Genomic DNA, 19,484 nt, shown 5'->3' on the forward strand with positions numbered 1-19,484 from the left:
GCAGAGGATCAAGCTTTCCCTGCCATACGTACTCACTTGATCTTAGCCAAAAGGCCAAGAAGCAATACTTCACAGAAAGAAGCTGCAGGTTTTAGCTATTTTCTTAATCTGGGTAGTGAAAAGAAGAGATGGAGTGGAGACATCCACTGTAACATCGAGGCAAGGCGTTGGGTGGTATTAAGGCGGAACCATCCAGGAAGATAAAGTTGTAAGGTAAGATGTAACTTTTTGCTCCCTTATCCTGTATTTTATTTAGCTCAATTGTGTATTCCAATGTACTATATGAATAGCAACACACAAGTGTCTGTAATACAATTCTCAGTTTGTGAAATGCTGGCTGTCCTGGCTGAGAAATAGCTTGCTCCTATTACGTTTATGAGTATGGGACTCAGCCACAGCAAATTAATTTCAGTTTATTTATTATCGGTAACTAGGTATTTTTTTTATTGTCCCAGACCAAAAGTTGCCTACATCGATTTGATGCAAATGTATCTCTCTAAAACAAGTTGTAGAAAGTAGCAAATCCTGCAGATATGTAATTTATCTCAACACACTGACCTTGTTCCTCTACCACAGGCTCTGTCATCTTCTCTTGTTGAGGGACGTGGAGATGTCACTTTGTTTCTGACAGCTGCCTTCTGGCCTAGTCTATGCCATGAATGTATGTCATGCGAAACATGAAGATCAACTTTCTACAATTACACAATACCTTATTAACTAACGTATAAGGCCAGGAACAAGTGCAGAGCCAGCAGTGTTTGTATGATCCTTGAAACAAGATTTAAGCCTGATCTGGATGTGTTAACCAGACAAGCCAGTGTGAGCAACTTCATTATGGTGTTTCTTTTTCCATAACATTTTTACTAAAGGAAGTATACAGAATGACATGTGTGTTAACTGGACTTATAGGGAATTATGCGGTACAGCTGTCAAGAGGAAACTGACAGAATTATGACGGAAATGTGTAAATCTGGACTCTCCTGAATAACCTTTCATTGCTCCAAATGTAGCTCTTCACAGTAGAATACCATCCATGATGACTAATTGGTCAGGAATCCATTTTTAAGTAACCACTTGCTGGAAAATTAACCTGTTAATTAAGGACAACATTTTTTCTTTTAGGAGCAAAAAACATATACATCCACCCAGTCTCTAGAATCACATATACTGTACCCATTACAGACTGTCAGGGCTTTAGGTACCTATGTTTCATGAAAACTGCAAGATTTATATATTTTTTTAAATGTTACTGTCTACTACATTTGCTCTTGTGTAGGATTGAGTTTGTAACTGTATTTTATGGTTAATTGTTAATATGTTCAACATGACAAAGCATGCACTCCTGCATACCTAGGACTAGGACCTAGGCCCCGAAGCTGTACACGCGGCAGTAGAAACACAATTAAACATATAGTTCATATAAAAGTTTAAAAATTGTGTAATATTTGGTGTTTCAGGAGTTTATATAGCTTATATGCTAAGGTTGTTAAAAGGTTTTGTTAGTTTCCCATCTCAGGATTGGCTGTAATAAGTACTTCCTGTGGCTTATCGTGTCGTGTCGTATCACAGAGTCGTGCTCCAACTTCATTTCGTAACTTTCCTTTGATCTAATTGGTTGCTAAGTGGTTCTACCGTTCTTGTTGCACACTTTGTGGTTTGTTTATGTGCATTTTGAGTGAGAACAGACCTTCGTTTGCTTTTAGTTAGGGGCATTAAGTTACTACGTACATACTTTATACACAACGATCATCCTGTATCTTCTGACTACATCTAGATTTAGTCAGGTCCGTAGAATCAAGTTCTTAGAGTCTCTGTGGCCAGTTTAATCACTTTACAAGATACAGGATGTCATGATTTCATCGAAATTCTGTGTTAGCATGAAACCATGACCATATCAAAGCACACGTTACACCACTTATCCACATCTCAATTTCCCTGCACTCCTAGCCCGAGAATCGTATGTAAAAATGATAGCAATTCATTACTGTACTGTAGTATAAAGTCCTTGCAGACTCCAATATGACAATAAAAGCACTTATTTTTTTATAATTAGACAGATCAGCTCAGCAATGAATGATTGAGTACAGGAGCATGTAATTACAATGCACAAATATATTCGAGAAATCTCTTCTGCTGCTTTTTCATTTTTGGGCGCTAGGGAATGCCATATATTTTAATCCAACCCTCTCAATCCAGCTAGAAATTTCAGCCGTAGCCTGAAGGATTTTTTTCTCTTGCATGATACACAAGGGGGGCATTTAGTTAAAACATAAACGCTTGCAGAATTTTCTATGTGAAGTAAAATAAGGCTTTGTGCATTTTTTTTTTTTTTGCTAGAATGTGAAAATGATTTAACATAATTAAAGAATAAAAAAAAATGAATAGCTCTGTATCATATTTTGGTTACCGAACATAATTGATAATTTATAGAACGCTAAAAACTGCAACAATAAAGAAGATACTTTATATTATAATGAGATTATATTGAGAATCATGGTTGTAGGACCTAAAGCACTAAACCTAAAAGTATAGAAATAATACTAAAATATTATGCCATCTTTAAATATATATATACAGGGGTAAATGTCTGCGATGATTTTCTGTTTTGCTTTTTTAGGTTTTAAAAATGTTAACAACTATTCATTTTTTGAGTAATCGCCTATTTTTTTCAGTTTAGCCAACTAATTGACCTACCAAGAAATGCTTCCAGGCATCAGCATTTAAACCTCAGTAATTGGCAGACAATGCACAAACTACATGGGGAATTATCATACTTTTACATATTCAATCAGAAAGCAGCAAAATTATCTAAATCCCCTCAAAAAAGCTAAATTGTTGGTTTTTTGCCATACATGATACATTACTGATGTTAATGATTTGACTGCCACAGTTTCGAATTTTGTCCATTGGCTTCCATAAGCCTGAATGTTTGGATCAGTTGTTTGGTTTTGGACTGTGATTTATTTTATTAAAGATATATTTCTATAGGATTAGACCTAGGTCATTGCATTTATTTACACAACAGACATCATTGTTTAGCAAAGCTTAAAATAATTGCTGTTCATCTTGAAGCAAATCATTCTGTTTGTTAATTGTACAATACAAAGTAAGTGACATTAAGACATCAAATTGCATTTAAATTGCTGGAGGGATATTGCAATAATCCTGCCTTTACATGAACGGTTATTGATGACGGGATTTCTCTCACTGAAGAAGATCACGACAACGCGCTAGCTTCCGATTTTAAGGATTATCCCTTATTACGATTAGTTTCGTGTAACCCGATTATGGTGCCTACTAACATATTAAGTGAAAGCATGTGGATGTTTAGCGATGAGAAATTCTATTAAAAATGTTAGAAACAGATCCTCTATAAATGTAATTACACATAATTAATTCAATTCCCTTTATCCTTCAATATTCAAAATACAAACCTATTAACATCTTAAAATGCTTTTTTAAGATATTGAGATCAGTGCAGTAGTTTGAATTGGTCTAGAATTTTTCTTTGACGATGAAAAAAAGTTAATTTAAGAAGAATAACCATAGGGATTAAATATATCTTTTTATGAAATAGAGACGTTTTTGATCGTTACAGGTACTGTATGCTATTATAGGGATATGCAATGATAAACTACTTTTTTTTATATAAACAGTTTTTTTATATAAACAGATGTAGAGACTCAGACCTTAACCAGTCTTAGGTCTTAGATTCAGGATAACTTTATGCAGATCCAATGCAAGGCTAGCTATACCCAGTCATATTTCCAACAAAAAATATATCGATATCAAAACATCATTACAACTTTATGCATATTGGCCAACAATTACAAAATATTTTCAGGGATGCTTTGCGCTACAACCATCAATTACAGAGTCAGTGCAATTTTTCGGAGCCTATAGTGACTCCGCATGAAATGGCACCACACACGCATGGCAGGGGAGGAGGGCAATACTATGCCCACTGCATACTAAATGAATGGTGTGGGTCTGGCAGGACCAAAATCTGATGTACTAGTGGTGATCAGGGCCAGCTTTAGGTATTCTGGTGCCGTGTGATCACCCCCAGAGTCCATTTGACCCCTCCTTCACTATCTCTCTCCCTTTCCTTATATCTCCCCCTTTTCCCCCATCTCTCATCTTTCTCATTATCTTTCCTTTCTCTCGAAAAAATAACTTTTCTTAATTTTTGATAGAAGTAATGGCTTAAACAGAAACGCAAGATATATAGAAAAGACAGTTATATAGGTATGTGTTAAATTCTGTGTGTGTCTTCCTGAAACACTTGTCATTGAAACATTACATTGGAGCACCTTAAAGAGGACATACATTGCTAGAAAAGGTAGAGATGAAGACAAAAGTTATACTGTTTTTACTTTCGGAAAATATCATGCATAATTCATTCTAGGATTGTGCAGAGGTGATATTTGCATGGCCCACTAGCCAGGAGTGAAGAAACTTTGGTAAGAGTAAAATTTCCCCAAGTGATTTTGCAATGCATAGATGGAACTCTACTTTTTCCCCAAAACAGATGGATAAAACATCCACTTTTTTTTTTCCATTTTTATATTACTAGAGATAAACAAAAAATCCAATTTTTAGGTTGAATGTTGAACAAGTGATAAGCATGAATTGACTTGTCTGGAGACCAGCAAAAAGAATCAATTTAGGGAATTATTGGTACAGATTTTGCTTGGTGGATTATTTCAATTCCAGGCAGTAGGAAACTACACTGGAAAGCACTGTTCTTTATACTGAAATGGCTTCATGCCGTTAGACCTGTCTGTGACGTCTACAGTTGTTACGGTCACATGAATTATGAGTTTGTTATTTTAGCTCTGGATCAGCTGCTTTGTCGATGGCCTATTCCCTCGTGCACAACACAAACACTTCAGTCAGCAGTTTCATGGTAGTCAGGTTTTGCAGTGCTGAACACACAGACTTAACTCCTCAGATATTGGATTGTCATGCACAGCATCACAATAGAATGTCTCGCTACTAGAGGAGGATAATGGGTCAACATAACAGCTCAGTTCAACATCAACCATGAGCTGGTAAAACGCTGCCATTGTGTTCCTGTTACACTACAACATGCCTGCCACTTAGCCTGCGTCTATGGAGCTGCAACTCCCACATACCACAGACAACCTCTACATATGCCTTTACAAACATGTGCGCAAATAATAAAATATGTCTTTATTCTAAAATGTAGGATTAGTTGAGAAAATGAATATATTTTGAACCATCTTTTATTTTCTGGCTTTGAATTCCATTTATTTTTTTATACTTGTTTTTGAATCCACTACTTAAAAGTTAAAATTTCCAAATACCCCCGTACAGGGCCATCATTAAAATTAATGTGACACCACTCTTTTCCCAAAGCACGTCCCCTCTGGATTCCCTAAACTCCTTCCTCTCAATACCCCTTCCTTTCTCTCATATCAACTAAGCCAGGCAGAAGGACCACTGTTGTAGGCCTCTGAGAAATGGTTGACCTTGGGCTCCTGTCCCCATTGCCCTGTCTTAAAATTAGCCCATTTAAATGAGTCCACTTGAATGTTTTATTGTTTTCAAAGAAAAATAAAATTTGAGTTGATGGTGAAGTATTGCAACTAACGTCTTAAAACTTCAAGATGGTCCTTTAAACGGTATATGTAATTACATGAATGTGCACATAATATACCATAGACATGGAATCAAACACTTCTATATAAGACACATTTAAGATGCCTGCGACGCACATGCTGAAGTATCTGGCCACTAACTAACCAAATACAGTGTTTGCTGCGTAATAATTTGTGGAAGGCACCTGCTTATAGCTAAAACAAATGCCAGAGATTCTTAATGCTATGCAAGCAAAATACAAAACAAAACAAAAAAACTGCAAGAATGAAACAAATAAGTAGTTATATTTTTTTACATTCTTTAAAGCATACCATATATTTATCACACCCAAATGAATGCTTAGTAAGCAGTTACTTATGCTTTTTAAATAGGGTCCCTGTCAATGGTTAGCACACTGTTCAACACTAGTTACATATTCATGGATATTGTTAATTACCAACACATTTCATTTGTTCCTAAATGGTTACTTTCCACGTGTCTCTGGAGAGATTTTGCAAAACGCAAGCGAACTGTTCTTATTTCTTGGTTGTGCTTACTGGGTATACAGTGTCTTCTGGGAAAGCAGTTAAAAATAATGTGCGCTAACTGTGCAGCACTGTTGTGTTTGCAAAAATAACATAGTGTAGTCAGCTACGCAACATCTTAAAATGTTTAGATTCTTAATATAAATAAACAGAAGATAAATTAGAAAGTGCGACTATTACATTTTGTTCTACATAACCTATCGTTAATGTTGGAATGCCCAAAAGCTGGCATTTCCTTTTTTTTACTTGGGCATTCAAAGCTATTTACCTGTCCCAAGGTCCAGCCAATGCAAGTGCAAAATATTGATTTATATATCCACGTCCTATCCTGCACTGCTATGCAATTTGGACTTGCAGAAACAAAAAAAGATAAGGAGGGCTCTGCTCAAGCAACCTTACAATGTAGAGCTAGGAGGTCATACCGCCACACTTGGGAATGCGTTAAGCATGTTACCATACTTACAGTAATATGATGAAGTCACTTCCTGAGCTCCAGTTATATTTAGAGATATTTTACTTATTTTACTTATCTGCCTGTATGTCTTAATGTATCCTGCATATTGTCAATAATGTAAAGCAACACTCACAGGCAGTCCCTAAACACATAATGCATAGGATATTACTTTGTAAAAGAAAATAGCAGTGGAGAAGTGGAGAAGCAGCAGAAACATGGTTCCAGAATTGTCACTACTGATTGGTTGCTTCAAGCAGGCAATCAGTGGCAGGAAATTTCTCCAGTTTAAATCAGTGAGACTGAATTCCACGCACTCGCACAGCATTCTGGAGCTGACTGGCAGTGGGTTTATCACGTGCAAAGAAATGCAAAGGTGCAAATTCAAAAGGGAAAATTCATAAGGGGTCATAATTAATTATTATTGTCCTCCTATTGCCAGCCAAGACACACGCAAGGCCAGGTATGGAGTTTGGGAACCTGGATCACTTATACAAAAAGCAGCTCTATTTTCACACACAAATATTTTTCTACAAAAACATAACACAAAAGATAAAGTGGAAAAAAAATTGTTCATTGTAGAAAAGGTGACCAGTAATTGCCTCCCTGCCCTAGGCCTACAGCACCCACAATGATATAAGCACATCCTCGCCTCTCTCCTACTGCGGGGCCCGTTAACGGCACCATATACAACCCTGCCCAGTGTTAAGGTTAACGCTGGAACAGCCTTCCTTCACAAAATCTGGCTGCCCCCCTGGACCAGCCTCCCCCTGCTCATATCCCTGCAATAACAAAACTAAGAACATAGTGCCCTTTTTTTCTACGCACATTGCAGTGACTAGGGATATGGGGTGCATAAGGCATATCTGGGGTCAGAGTGGCAAATAGAGGGTATAAGGCATATAAGCGAGGTATCGTGGCATATAGGTAGGTATAAGGCATTTCTTGGGGCAGAGTGGCATATCAGGGAGACAGAGTGGCATATAGGGTATATAAGGCATATCTGGGGGTCAGCATGGCATAAGTGGCGGTATAAGGCATATCTGGGAGGCAGAGTGGCATATAGGGGGTATAAGGCATATCTGGGGCAGAGCTGCAAATCAGGGAGGCAGAGAGGCATATAGAATGGTAAAAGGCATTTCTGGGGGGCAGAGTGGCATATAAGGGGGTTTAAGGCATATCTGGGGGGCATATGTGTATAACTGGGGGGCAGGTTGGCAAAGAAAATAAAAACAGAAAATTCACTTTTCCTCAATCATAGTTTTTATTAAATATGAAAAAATTGTTTACATAAATTTTTACTAGTAACACTTTTTTTTCATATAGGATAGTCTTATATTCAGGCTTTCCCCTTTTTCCTCAATTAATATTCAAATTATGGGGGGTCGTCTTCTTTAATGAGCAAATACGGTACTTGTCTCTATTACACCTTACCTCGTCTGCAGTTTATCTGCCTCTTACCACATACAGGGGTTTTCCATGTCGTTGAAAGCTAATCAGGGATGAAAGTGTAAAATGTTGGTGATTTCCTAAGGTTGTTTAGTTCCTGGACATCTATCTCTTTTGTTCTGGGGTATAGATATTTCAAATCAATAGGTTCAATTGCACTACACCATTAATAAAATAAGGTCACCCTCCGCGCATCCCCACAAGCCAAGCTAATGCACGGCCCCATCTGTAGACAGCTGGGCTAGCCGTCATGATGTGTTTCAAGCATACTGATGAAAACTGAACAAATTCTTCTGCCAGTTAACACGTTCCAATTAAAACTTATCTCAGGGTTTTATTTTGGATTTGCTCCAGCCACGTACTTTCCATTGCTAGCAAGTAATTATCTCTTTATCAGAAGATTAGCCTTGAGCAGATACACTGACATTATTTGCATGAACAAACTGACCAAAGTGAGTGTATCCAGGAGCACTGGCTTTACAGAACATAAGGACAGCACAGACAGAAGGGTCAACGAGAAGGACCATGCCAAGAAAGCACACCGTGAGATCCAGGTCTGCAATCCATCACTGCACGGATCACCCCTCTGAGCCTGTGAGGTCAGCATTACAGACACAGAGCGATGACACAGCTTTTATATATAGATTTTAATGTAAATTGTCTGTATCTGACAATTCAAAGAAAAATTCAAGCTTTTTAAGATGCTTCATGTAGGATGACTCAATAAAAGCTTCTTGAGTCCTGTGAAATGAGCTGCAACCACTGCAAATGTAATCATGAACTATGTAATATAAAAGGTCCAACCTGTGATTACTTGGAGAAGAAACACAATACCTACAAACCAATACCTTCAATCAATGAAGTCTACTGAGTTATTACAAGAGGTGAGGGTCTGTAAGAGACCCCTGGACATTCCTCTTATAAAAACCTAATAAGCACAGATAAAATAATTCTAGTTTATCCCTTTATGGCCACAATATATGTACATGTGATGATGTATAGGCGTGTGTTCTTTATTCTGGGGAAAAGTTTTGTAACACAGTTATATAAACGCAAATGTAGAATCCATTTATTTTCTGTAACATGTAAATCTAAGAAAATATAAATGATGAAGAATAGAAACAATAATAATAAAACAAATCTTGTGTCAAGTATTGTTAAATAAATAAGTGGATAGGACATGGGACAAATCCCTATCTATACAATGAAAAGGTCTCTCCTATTTCTCAACCTAGCCAGCGCTGGCATATCACAGAAGATTCATTTGAAGCCATTTGGTCCCTTAAATGTAACATCTGATACAAAATTCAAGTTTGTAAGCACTGTATTTACCCCAAATTATAGAGTCTGATAGTTTTAAGAAGTAAAGTGCTTTCCAAAAGAAACATAATTCTCACAAATTCTAAATATCTCCATATCAAACATGTATCTAGGTAGATCAAATGATATTGAATGCCCAGGTATGCCAATAACTATGTCTCTGAAATACATATCACAGAAACAGAATGTACTGTACAACAGATGTTGTTGATAACTTGTTGATGCGCATTATGCACAAAGTATTACCTGCACATTGAAAATCACTTTTACCTGCTCCCCCATGTACTCCCTTCTATTACACAAAACATAAAACACATACTTTCCTCTGCATCAGTATGATCAGTTGCTAGCCTGAAAAGCTTGCAACTGAATATGCATATCCAGGAGTAGAGAAACAATACAATGAATATGAGTTTTGCAAAATGCAATTCTACATTATCATTTGAAATAACATGTTAACTAACAAATTGTACTATATAGAGTTAGTATATCAACACATACAAAATTACACACTCAACACACTATAGTCTGAAATGTGAGATATATATATATATATATATATATATATACACACACACATATACCTGGGAACTTCCCGGGATAGGCTACTTGGAGTGCTCCCTCTTCTAGGGGTGGCTTTGTGAATAACCAAACTCAGGGAGCATTTTAGGAGGCTCAAACTCCTCTAATTGTCATAGTATGGGCACCGAGTTCGAGCCTACACTGGCTCATCCAGCTGTAATATATGACTAACCACAAAAGCTAAAAGCATAAAATGACCACAGAAGATAATATATATATATATATATATATATATATATATATATATATATATATCTTTAGGTCCAAAGTAAATGTTTGTACATTTGTATGTACCAATGTAGATATTTAGGACAGAAAGGAGCATCGCGTACATTATAGAAATGCCTCCTTTGGGTAGGAGTAAATGTTCACGGCAGGTGATGCTTGATTAAGGTCCCGTGTGGAAACTCCTTCCCATTCAGTGCAGCTGAACAAAGCTAGGGATTAGAGGTGATAAACAAGCAGGACAGCAGAACCAAATAAAGAGCTTAAACAAAAGAGCTGAGAAGACCAGAACATTTTGTGTTAAGGCTTAAACGGTGGATCAGGTATACCTCCCAACATTTCAAACCGCCAGATTTGGGATGATTTAAGAGAAGACATGCCACCCCACCCCCCGAGAGATCAGTGAATCAAGCTGATCAAACTGACATCGATCACAATGTCAGTAGGAATTTGAGAAGCATTTTGGAGGAGAAATGTTGATTGTTTACTTACGGCTTCCATCTGACATAAATCCTTCAGCACCTGGTTTCCTGTACGTGTATATCCTCTTATTTAATCCCAATTCTCCCCTGGAAGATGGGGATGAATCCTGCTGTGCCCTGTCCCTGTAAACGGCATGTTGGCCTGCTAGATATTATGCAATGCAGACAATAAAATCAGGCCTGCGTCAAACCAAAAATATTTACAAATGTGTATTCCTATTCACACATGTTTTACTGCTCTGCAACACAAAAATACACACACACACTAAAATGTTAAAGTCAGGAAGGTTAGGTGGAACAGCATCTTTAAAACATGGTTTGATAAACAAATTAACCATGGTCATATGAACCAAAAGCAATAGGGCTGTAGGCTTCTCAAGGCTGCTTTACAACCTCTAGCACTAATGGCTCTTATTGATTGGCCTAGAACAGTGATCTTGGGCCTTCATGTAACGAATGCCCCTTCTGAGACTAACAAATGAACTTCACGTGTCTCTAATGCCATGGGATGCTGCCTAGCTTTAAACCTAAATAAATCTATAGCTCCCATTACAAGCAACTTTCAGATCAATGAAGTAATGCTAAAAGGGATAGTTTAATGTCCCTGACAGCCCCAGTAATGAAGAATGCATAGTAGTTTAATATGAATATGAATTCCATAAAATATGATATAAAGATGTGTTCTCCTGATTCTGCAGAATACCCCTATACCTTGAAAAAGGTGCATCACGTAAACTTAAAGGGACCTCTCAGCTATAATATGCATTAAAGGGTATTTTTTAATACAAATACCACCTATTAAATAAGGAGGTTGTGCTTTAAAGATTACAACCACCATTATCGGAGCATAAAAGTTGCCTGTTACCCTGTTTTTGTTGCATCTGCTTTCTAACAAACCTTTTTTGGGAGAGAGTGGACAGAAAATAAAAAGTAAATGATTTATAACGATTACAATTAGCCCCCTCAGAACCACACCTTATTACTAACGCCTTACTGCCTATTCAAAATTAGTCATTCATGTTGTTTAACTTTCTTTAAAATCATTGATATATCAAATCACAAGTATGTTTCCTGATAAAATTCTGTGATTTTTTTTTTTGTAATTGATCTTTTTTTAAACAATTATTAATTAGCCATCTGAGCACTGTCCATTGTATATCCTTCCATGAAGAGATTAACCCCCTTTTTTGCGTAAAAGAGACTACTGTTGCACACAGGGTTAACAGTCATGATCTGACTGTTTCGAATTTATTGGAATGGAGCTGCTTTGTTTCTCGTTTGTTCCTTCTACACACATCAGCACTGGGCAGATTTAATGTGCTGTGATACAGGTACACTAAACATTTATCCAGGACAGAATTGTGATAATAGAGACAGCAAAGCACCCACAAAATATGCTTTATTTGCCCAAGAAAAATATGAATTTTGCCACCGGAGGTTATTTCTTTGCTATATTGGTGTAGGCGACGAGAGTGCAGGAACGCAATATTAAACGTTAGCTGAGTCAGATCCACTTGCTATGTTCCCCACATGTGCAATGCAGTAAACATGGGAGGAGCTTAGAAAGAACAGCCAGACAGCAGGACAGGGAGACAACAAGGGTGGCTTCTGCCAGTCCCACCTGTTATCATCTCCATATGCTGTTCACAGCTGCTATATATTAGGATACAATGAACAGCAGCAGTGGCCACTTAGAGCCCATTTAAAATATTAGTCTATGATTGCCCTGATCATTTAAGAACATTTGATATCAAATGACAACCTTTTTTTATATATATAAATATACCAAGTTAAATTGAAGATTGTCCATTTTGCAAAGCCATCACATCAACTAAAATCTAAATGGCCCGGTCTTTTTAGATCAATAATTAATCAACCAATTTTGTATTACAAATGCATTCCGGTGTTCACCCCATTGGCATGGAAGGGTTAAAAGAAACCATGCGAGTGTTAGCTAGATGGATCAACGCTTTTAGGGAACTACAAAGGAAGACTGAATGCTATTTTTTTAAAACTGAATTTACAAGATAAATCAACTTGAATACCAGGTTTTGCACGTCGCCAAGTGAGTTGTTGCTGTCCGTTATTGATTCCTTCATCTCCCGCACTATTTCTAAACACTAGTTAACGAATAGCATTTGCTGTTAATTAGCATGCGGTGAACCAGTAAACACCAGAGGTAGCCTTAAAAACAAAACAGCCATGATATTGTATATAAAAATAATAATTAAGAAGTTCTAATAGATATAACTAAGTAATCCAACTTTAGCCAGAAAGAGGCCACCCTTGCTTTAAGCACCCTAGTGGTTTGAACTCACGGCATACAGCTAAGTGTGTTCCATTCCATAATCGTCCCCACTGATAAAACAACCAATTATCTAACAAAATGTCAGTTCAACACTTTTTAAATATAATGACTGACACGTAAGGATGAAACCTGACCTTTTCATAGCTAGTGCCAAATGAATACATGGCCTTGAGAGAGATTATTGCACACACTGAGATGGATAAAGATATGCTGATTGTAACAAAGTCTCAAGTTTGGGAAGGGTTTACGAAGAGCGGAGAGGTGAGATATCAGATGATTAAAAGTAACCTAATAAGTTTAGGTTTCCAGACTAATGAGCATAAGAGTGGTACTGGATCATGTCCACTCATTACCCCTTCTGAGGTTATTTGGCACTAGCCCTGTCCCCTTGTCTTGGTCACCTCTTTATTGCGTCTCTTATAAGGAGCAGCAGGCAGACGGTCCTGGGGGTGGCAATCCCCCTGCCACCAAAACCTGGGCCGGATTGCCATCGTGGGCGATCAGCCCCTATGTTGTGTTACTGCTCAATGGGCAAGTTAAACTGAGATCTCTGATCTCCCCAACTGGCACATTTAAACTATGGGGGCTCCCTGCACTCTGCAGTGAGGAAAGGGGTTGTTTGGAGTGTGGGACCTTGTTAATCCTAAAACAGCACCCAAAATAAATACATCGATGATAAGGAGCATAAAGGGACAGCTCACGGAGAGATGCGTGGATTCCAAGGTATTATACAATTATGAAGAAAGGTATGTTACATTGTATTAAGATAAATAACTTCAAAGCCATCACACTGAATGACACTGATATAGAGTTATATGTAACTAGAAATATCTGGTGTAAGGTGGTAAAGGTGGGACAATCACAAGGAATTTGCATGGGTTGCTATGGCTTTTGCAACACTTTTTTATTACTTTGTACTAGAATCGTTCCTGGTATCCCTGGCCATGTGTTACTAAACTACTTTTTACTTTGATAATATATAGTGCTTCACAACAAGTTCCTCTAGACAAGTTCACGTGCAACTACAATACAATTAGAGATCCATTAAACTTTTACTAATAATGGACAGTTGAGAGGATGCACCTAGGTAGTGACTGGAATGGCTCCCTGTGGTCAGTGACATCCTCTAGGGACTGTGGGAGACAGTCTAAGCTGGATGCCGTGGGTTCAGGGCACCCAGGGTAACAGAGGGGCTTTGCAGGGTCATGCAACTCACTCTGTGGTAGCAGCGGCAGCTTGCACAAAAGGTATGAGTTGCACTAAATATGGATCCTTTGCAAGTGAGGTGACAGGGAAGGAGATTTCTACTGTAGATAGGAGATAGAAAGAAAAGGAGGGGAGAAGAGATGATAGATGGAGACGAGAATAAGAAGAGTAGAAGTGAGAGATGGTGAGAGGAGGAGAGAGGGCAAGAAAGAAAGTGCATGAGTATGTATATATGTTTATGTTATTAAAGTGTGTGTATGTGTTAGTCTAATTGTATGATGTCAGAGTGAGTGTGTATTAGCATATGTGTATGATGTCAGAGTGTGTGTTAGTACAAGGGTATGGTAAGTGTGTTGGTGTGTGGTGTTAGCACATGTATGAGTGTATGGTATTAGCGTATGTGTTAAGGGTCGGTGTCTGGTGTCAGGGGTGACTCGAACGTTAGTGGCCCCTGGGAGAAGGAGACAGAGTTTGTGTGCGTACGTATGTGTATGTATATGTAAGTGTATAATACTAAAGTGAGTGCGCACGTGTATGGTTTTATAGCAGGTTTGTGTGTTAGTGTGTGTGTTATGGGGAGGGGCAAAGAAATACCGCACTCAGGCGCCCCTAACCCTAGGCTCATTCCTGGAGGCAGCACAGGCATTAAATGTGAATGAGAGCTTCACAGGGGACCTTTACCCTGGACACCAAAGGCTCAAATACAGAATTATAAGCACATTGCATTAGACATTTTTATAAAAACTGCTGCATGGATTGTCCGCATTAATCACATCTACTGCATATAAAAGATCCATACTTACATTTTATAAACTATACACTTATATTCCTGCATGCATATAGCTAACTTGCAGTGCATTCAATTATATTACGGTAAATACAGACAAATCCTAATGTTGAGTTTGCAAATAAAAGACAAAGATTACTACCAGTATGCAAATTTAGAGTAACTTTCTAATTACAGTTTCAATGCGAAATCCAGAGAACATTTAGTGACAACCATGCAACTAATGATTTCAGTTGGTGTGTGGTGAAATACATAAGCAAACAGGATATATGAAACAAATAATACTATTTAGTTGTCAGAAGGGGAATGTTACTAGTTTCATAGTGTATTATGAATTAATATCAATGTAGGGGCATCTAGAGTTTAAGATATGGGTGCCCTAGCAGAAATCCTTTTCGCTAAATATAAGTAAACATTTTCAGTTTATACAGTGGATGATCCAAGGATTATTCTTACTGTCCAAATGCCAAGAGGGATCCAACCCCCCACCACTCTTGTCTGGGTAAAATAGGCATTTGCTTAGAAGGTAGGTTTTCTTTATGTTGATCCAGTGGTAAACACTGGTAGAAAATCTCTATTAGGCAGTCACGTTTCCTGGTGTGCTCCTGTTCTCTGAGCCAGTTGGGGAGATTACCCTGAATATCATAATATGGAGGTACGTACCTAGCTGGCACAGCCTCCAGAGTGAGTTGTACTTGGCACCAGAGATGGTTGCTGGTGGAGGTATGTCCTGAGGGGCTTCAAGGAGCACTGGAGCAGTGCCCAACCTAAATACCATACATCACTCTCTAGATCTGTTTGATTAGGGATAACTTTGAATGGCTGAACGTCATGAACAACCTTTACCAAAATGTACTGAAATATACTTATGAGAAGGTGGAAAAAATATAGCTCGCTGTTATGAAAGATGGAGCATTCAAACAATTATTATTTCTGTTCACATCTAACGCTATGTGATCTCACCTCTACGCAGTTAGGAGTATTGTACATTTCAGTGTGAACATCAGGGCTAATTGTCTTCAAAACTGAACCTGAACTACTCTCACAATACAGTTCACAGTGTACTTAAATATTAACAATAGCAACCCCGAGGGTGTCTATAGCTAACTTTCAGTGAATTGGATGTTTGTGTAGAACATAATGTACAAAAAAGCCTATATTTGTATAGAACATTATGTATAAAAAAAAAAGTATATAATCACAAATACATTATGTTTAATTATGTGAAAAGCGTTTAAATAATAATAATAAAAAATGAGTAGGTTGGTTATGGAAACTCATTTAGCTTTCTTAATGCAAATACTTAAGAAGTACCCACAAATACTGAAACAGTTATACTGTCCCATACAGATATGAAAGGATTATTTATTTTTAATTTTCTTTTACTTCCTGATGTGGGTATTACTGGCATTGTATCACCTCGCATGATTCCAAAGGTGGTTTTTGATTAATGATGACCTGCTGTTTAGGAAAAGCATAAGATACCTCGGGACTCTAGAAAAAAAAAACATCAAACTTTTGGGCAACATACAAATGATATGACCAATGTAAGGGTAACGTGTATTGTGGCGTTAAAACCAAATATCACTGTCAGTGTGATAATATGATTGGATCACTAATTCACAGTCTCTCCTCCAATCAAGGGAGTGTGTGCCCAGAGGCTCCACCCTTTGGTGGAAGTGCGATGGGAGGCCTGGTTCACAGAGAAGCAGACAAAGAAGAAAGAACCAAGGAGAAGTTGTGAATTTTGTTAAAATTAAAATTTGTAGAAATCGGAATGCAGAAGTCTAGAATCTAAGCTTTGGGTGTACAGTTTTGTGGAACATTGCTTATTGTTCAAAGGTATACTTGGGGAACTCCCAAGTCCCATGCAGCCCCACCAACAATACTAAATAAGTAAGACCTTCAGCAAGGAAGGGTTTTATAGTACCCTAAATTCCTTTTTTGCCATATGCGAGTTTAAATAATATTCCCCTTTTCTATGTTTGATGTACACACAAATTATACATCCTTTTTTCTGAACAAATAGGGCTTTAATTTGAAACCATAAAAACATGCCAAAAAAGTAATAATTGTGAGTGCTAGTATGTAAAAACCTACAATAGAACATTTCTTCTACATATTAGGTGCCCCTGATGAACAATGACCCAATTTGTGTTCCGCAGCATCTCCTGATTTTAGACATACCCCAGATACATGTATTTTTTATGTTCAAGAGGGCCACACCCATCGCTTACATAGTACCTTATAGGGTGGTATTTTTAATACTTCTAGCTTAAAGGTGGGAGTGAATGGTGGCAGTGCTACATGTAGTGCTAGGGCAATGTGATGTAAGGGCTTTTTCTTTTTTATTAGTATTCATTTTTTCTACTTTCTTTTTTTAACCCCTTCAGGACCGGCGTTGGCAAACTGCGACTTCCCTTGAAGACTGCAGTTTTTTTTTAAAAAAAATATTTAAATTCCGTGCTCGTGATTCGCTGCAAAGCGATCACGTGCACGGAATTGAGGGGGAGTGGCTGCTACGGATCGCTGGGGACACCCAGTGGTCAGTAACAGCAGCCCCTCGCGATCCCAGAGTTCATAGCCACGCTGGATCGCGTATCATCGATGACGCATCATCATGGTCTGCCGGTGACCTTTGACCCGGAGGTACCAGGTACGTCCCGGTCTTGAAGGGGTTAATCTATTCTATCTTATTTCTCTTTATCTCTCCCCTTTCTTCTAATTATATTCTCTCATTTCACTCTAGTAAACTAAACATGTTTGCCGTCACCTGTAAAACTATGATCATCGTCACGTCCTGACTACATCTTCAGGTGCAGGGAAAACAGGGAAATTCACAGTAAAATATCTGTGCTGGGACACATGCAGATAAGGATGTGTTAGTATTTTCAAGATGAACAACTTTACTTCCTACTCCACTTATACACCCCCCAAACCTACAAAGTTATGTTGAAATGAGAGATTCTAGACTGAAGCGAAGCACCTTTAAGAACAAGTGGCAACCATATGCATTGTGCATTAAGTATATAAGGTCTAATATCTCTGTGAGAAAGAGGAAATCAACCATTCTTTGAGAACGTCCAACCTAATCATCTTGACCCAGTGAAAAATAAAGGGGCATCAAAACACAGAGGGGATTGTTATTGTTTTAAGTAATGTATTCATGAAAGGATATCTCTCATTGGAATTTGAACCTCTGACTATCAGCTGAAACCCTTGAACAGCAATGCCCTGAAATATATATAGTGATACCAATGAGATTAAGGTCATGTTCCAAAAGGATTAACAATTGTCTGTATAGTTCAGAATTAAATCTCATGCAGACAGGCAGTCTTCCAAGAACACCTAGAAACGTTCTACAAACTAAGAAGCATTTACATTATAAGGAGTGCAATATCTTGAACTGCAATTCATTTCAATCAGGTGCATGAAAACAGGAGCATGGGGGGTCCAAAATGTTTTAAGATTTTTTTTTTACTGGTTCATCATTTCGCCCCTACAAAAATCTATCCCATTCCTTGAACCACTCTGACAACTGTCCTTGGAAGTTTGCAGTCGCGATTGGGCAATGGACCACAGTTTGCTAAAAGTTATTCTAGAACACAACATAAATGTGGATGGTTGATAATATAGGTCTAAGAATGAATTGAGAGGAGTGATATTCTGCCCTGGGATCCCTTTGATATCTTTAAATTAGTCAGATGGTCTCTGTGAACGCCCTTTTTTCTTTTTATGGTAGTTTTTAAGCATTACGGAGGTATATCCTGAATAAGTCCCCCGTTAGAATATTTTTTTTACATGGAAAATGCAGCTTCTTTTTCCAGAATTGGATAATGTCCTTACAAAAAATATGTTATTATTCATTCTAGTGTAATCCTGCCTCAGTTTGTCCCTCAAGAGCAACACTGCTGACAGCTATAACATTGAAGGTTAAATACAATGGTTCCTTTATGCATTTTCCCCTTATTTTAAAGCGCTTATTTTTTTTGTACCTATCATGTGAGTTAAATGCTAAATATAGACCATTTTGCTGTGGGTGATGTGTAATACTATATGTATTTAGATTTCCACCTGCCCCCTTCAGAAGCTGAAACCAGAGAACACAGCTGCACAGGTCAATACATTGACTTCTATTTTCAATGCAAGGAAAGATGTTTGAAAATGCTCAGCAAAACACTGTTTATTTGCTTAACCAGCTTAATTTTCTGTCAGACTTTCAGTATTTCATCTCACAATGTTATAATGTACATCACGGAATATTCCAGGCAGATCATGTTTTAACCTTTTGAGTACCAGGGGTCCAGACATATTTTTCCATTTGGGAGGTCAGGGTATATCAGTAGTATAAGTATTCATAGTTTTACTCTCGTTATATTTAGGTGACATCCTAATATGCAGCTTAAACATAAGAAAAAAAATTCTTAATATAAAAATATATATTTTTTTTATGTATAGTGAACTACATTATAACGGTAGCTCATGGCAAGGGTTTAAGCTGTCCGGATATATGTCAATTCTTAAC

General features: G+C 37.7%; 1 protein-coding gene across 2 annotated transcripts in view; it reads right to left on the reverse strand.

The window, feature by feature from the left end:
- Positions 1–19,484, reverse strand: part of FGF12 (fibroblast growth factor 12) — a 144,492-nt gene that overhangs the window by 117,088 nt on the left and 7,920 nt on the right. Inside the window, exon 1 of one of the 2 annotated variants that reach the window (XM_053458706.1) lies at positions 559–666. The exons of the other annotated variant lie outside the window; for it this stretch is intronic. Coding sequence (XP_053314681.1) covers positions 559–586 — 28 coding nt within the window. The 5' untranslated portion in view covers positions 587–666. Of the gene's footprint in view, positions 1–558; positions 667–19,484 lie in introns of those variants that run through there. 2 annotated transcript variants of the gene reach the window in all.

This window comes from Spea bombifrons, chromosome 3 (assembly GCF_027358695.1).
Source record: "Spea bombifrons isolate aSpeBom1 chromosome 3, aSpeBom1.2.pri, whole genome shotgun sequence".
Lineage (NCBI taxonomy): Eukaryota > Metazoa > Chordata > Amphibia > Anura > Pelobatidae > Spea > Spea bombifrons.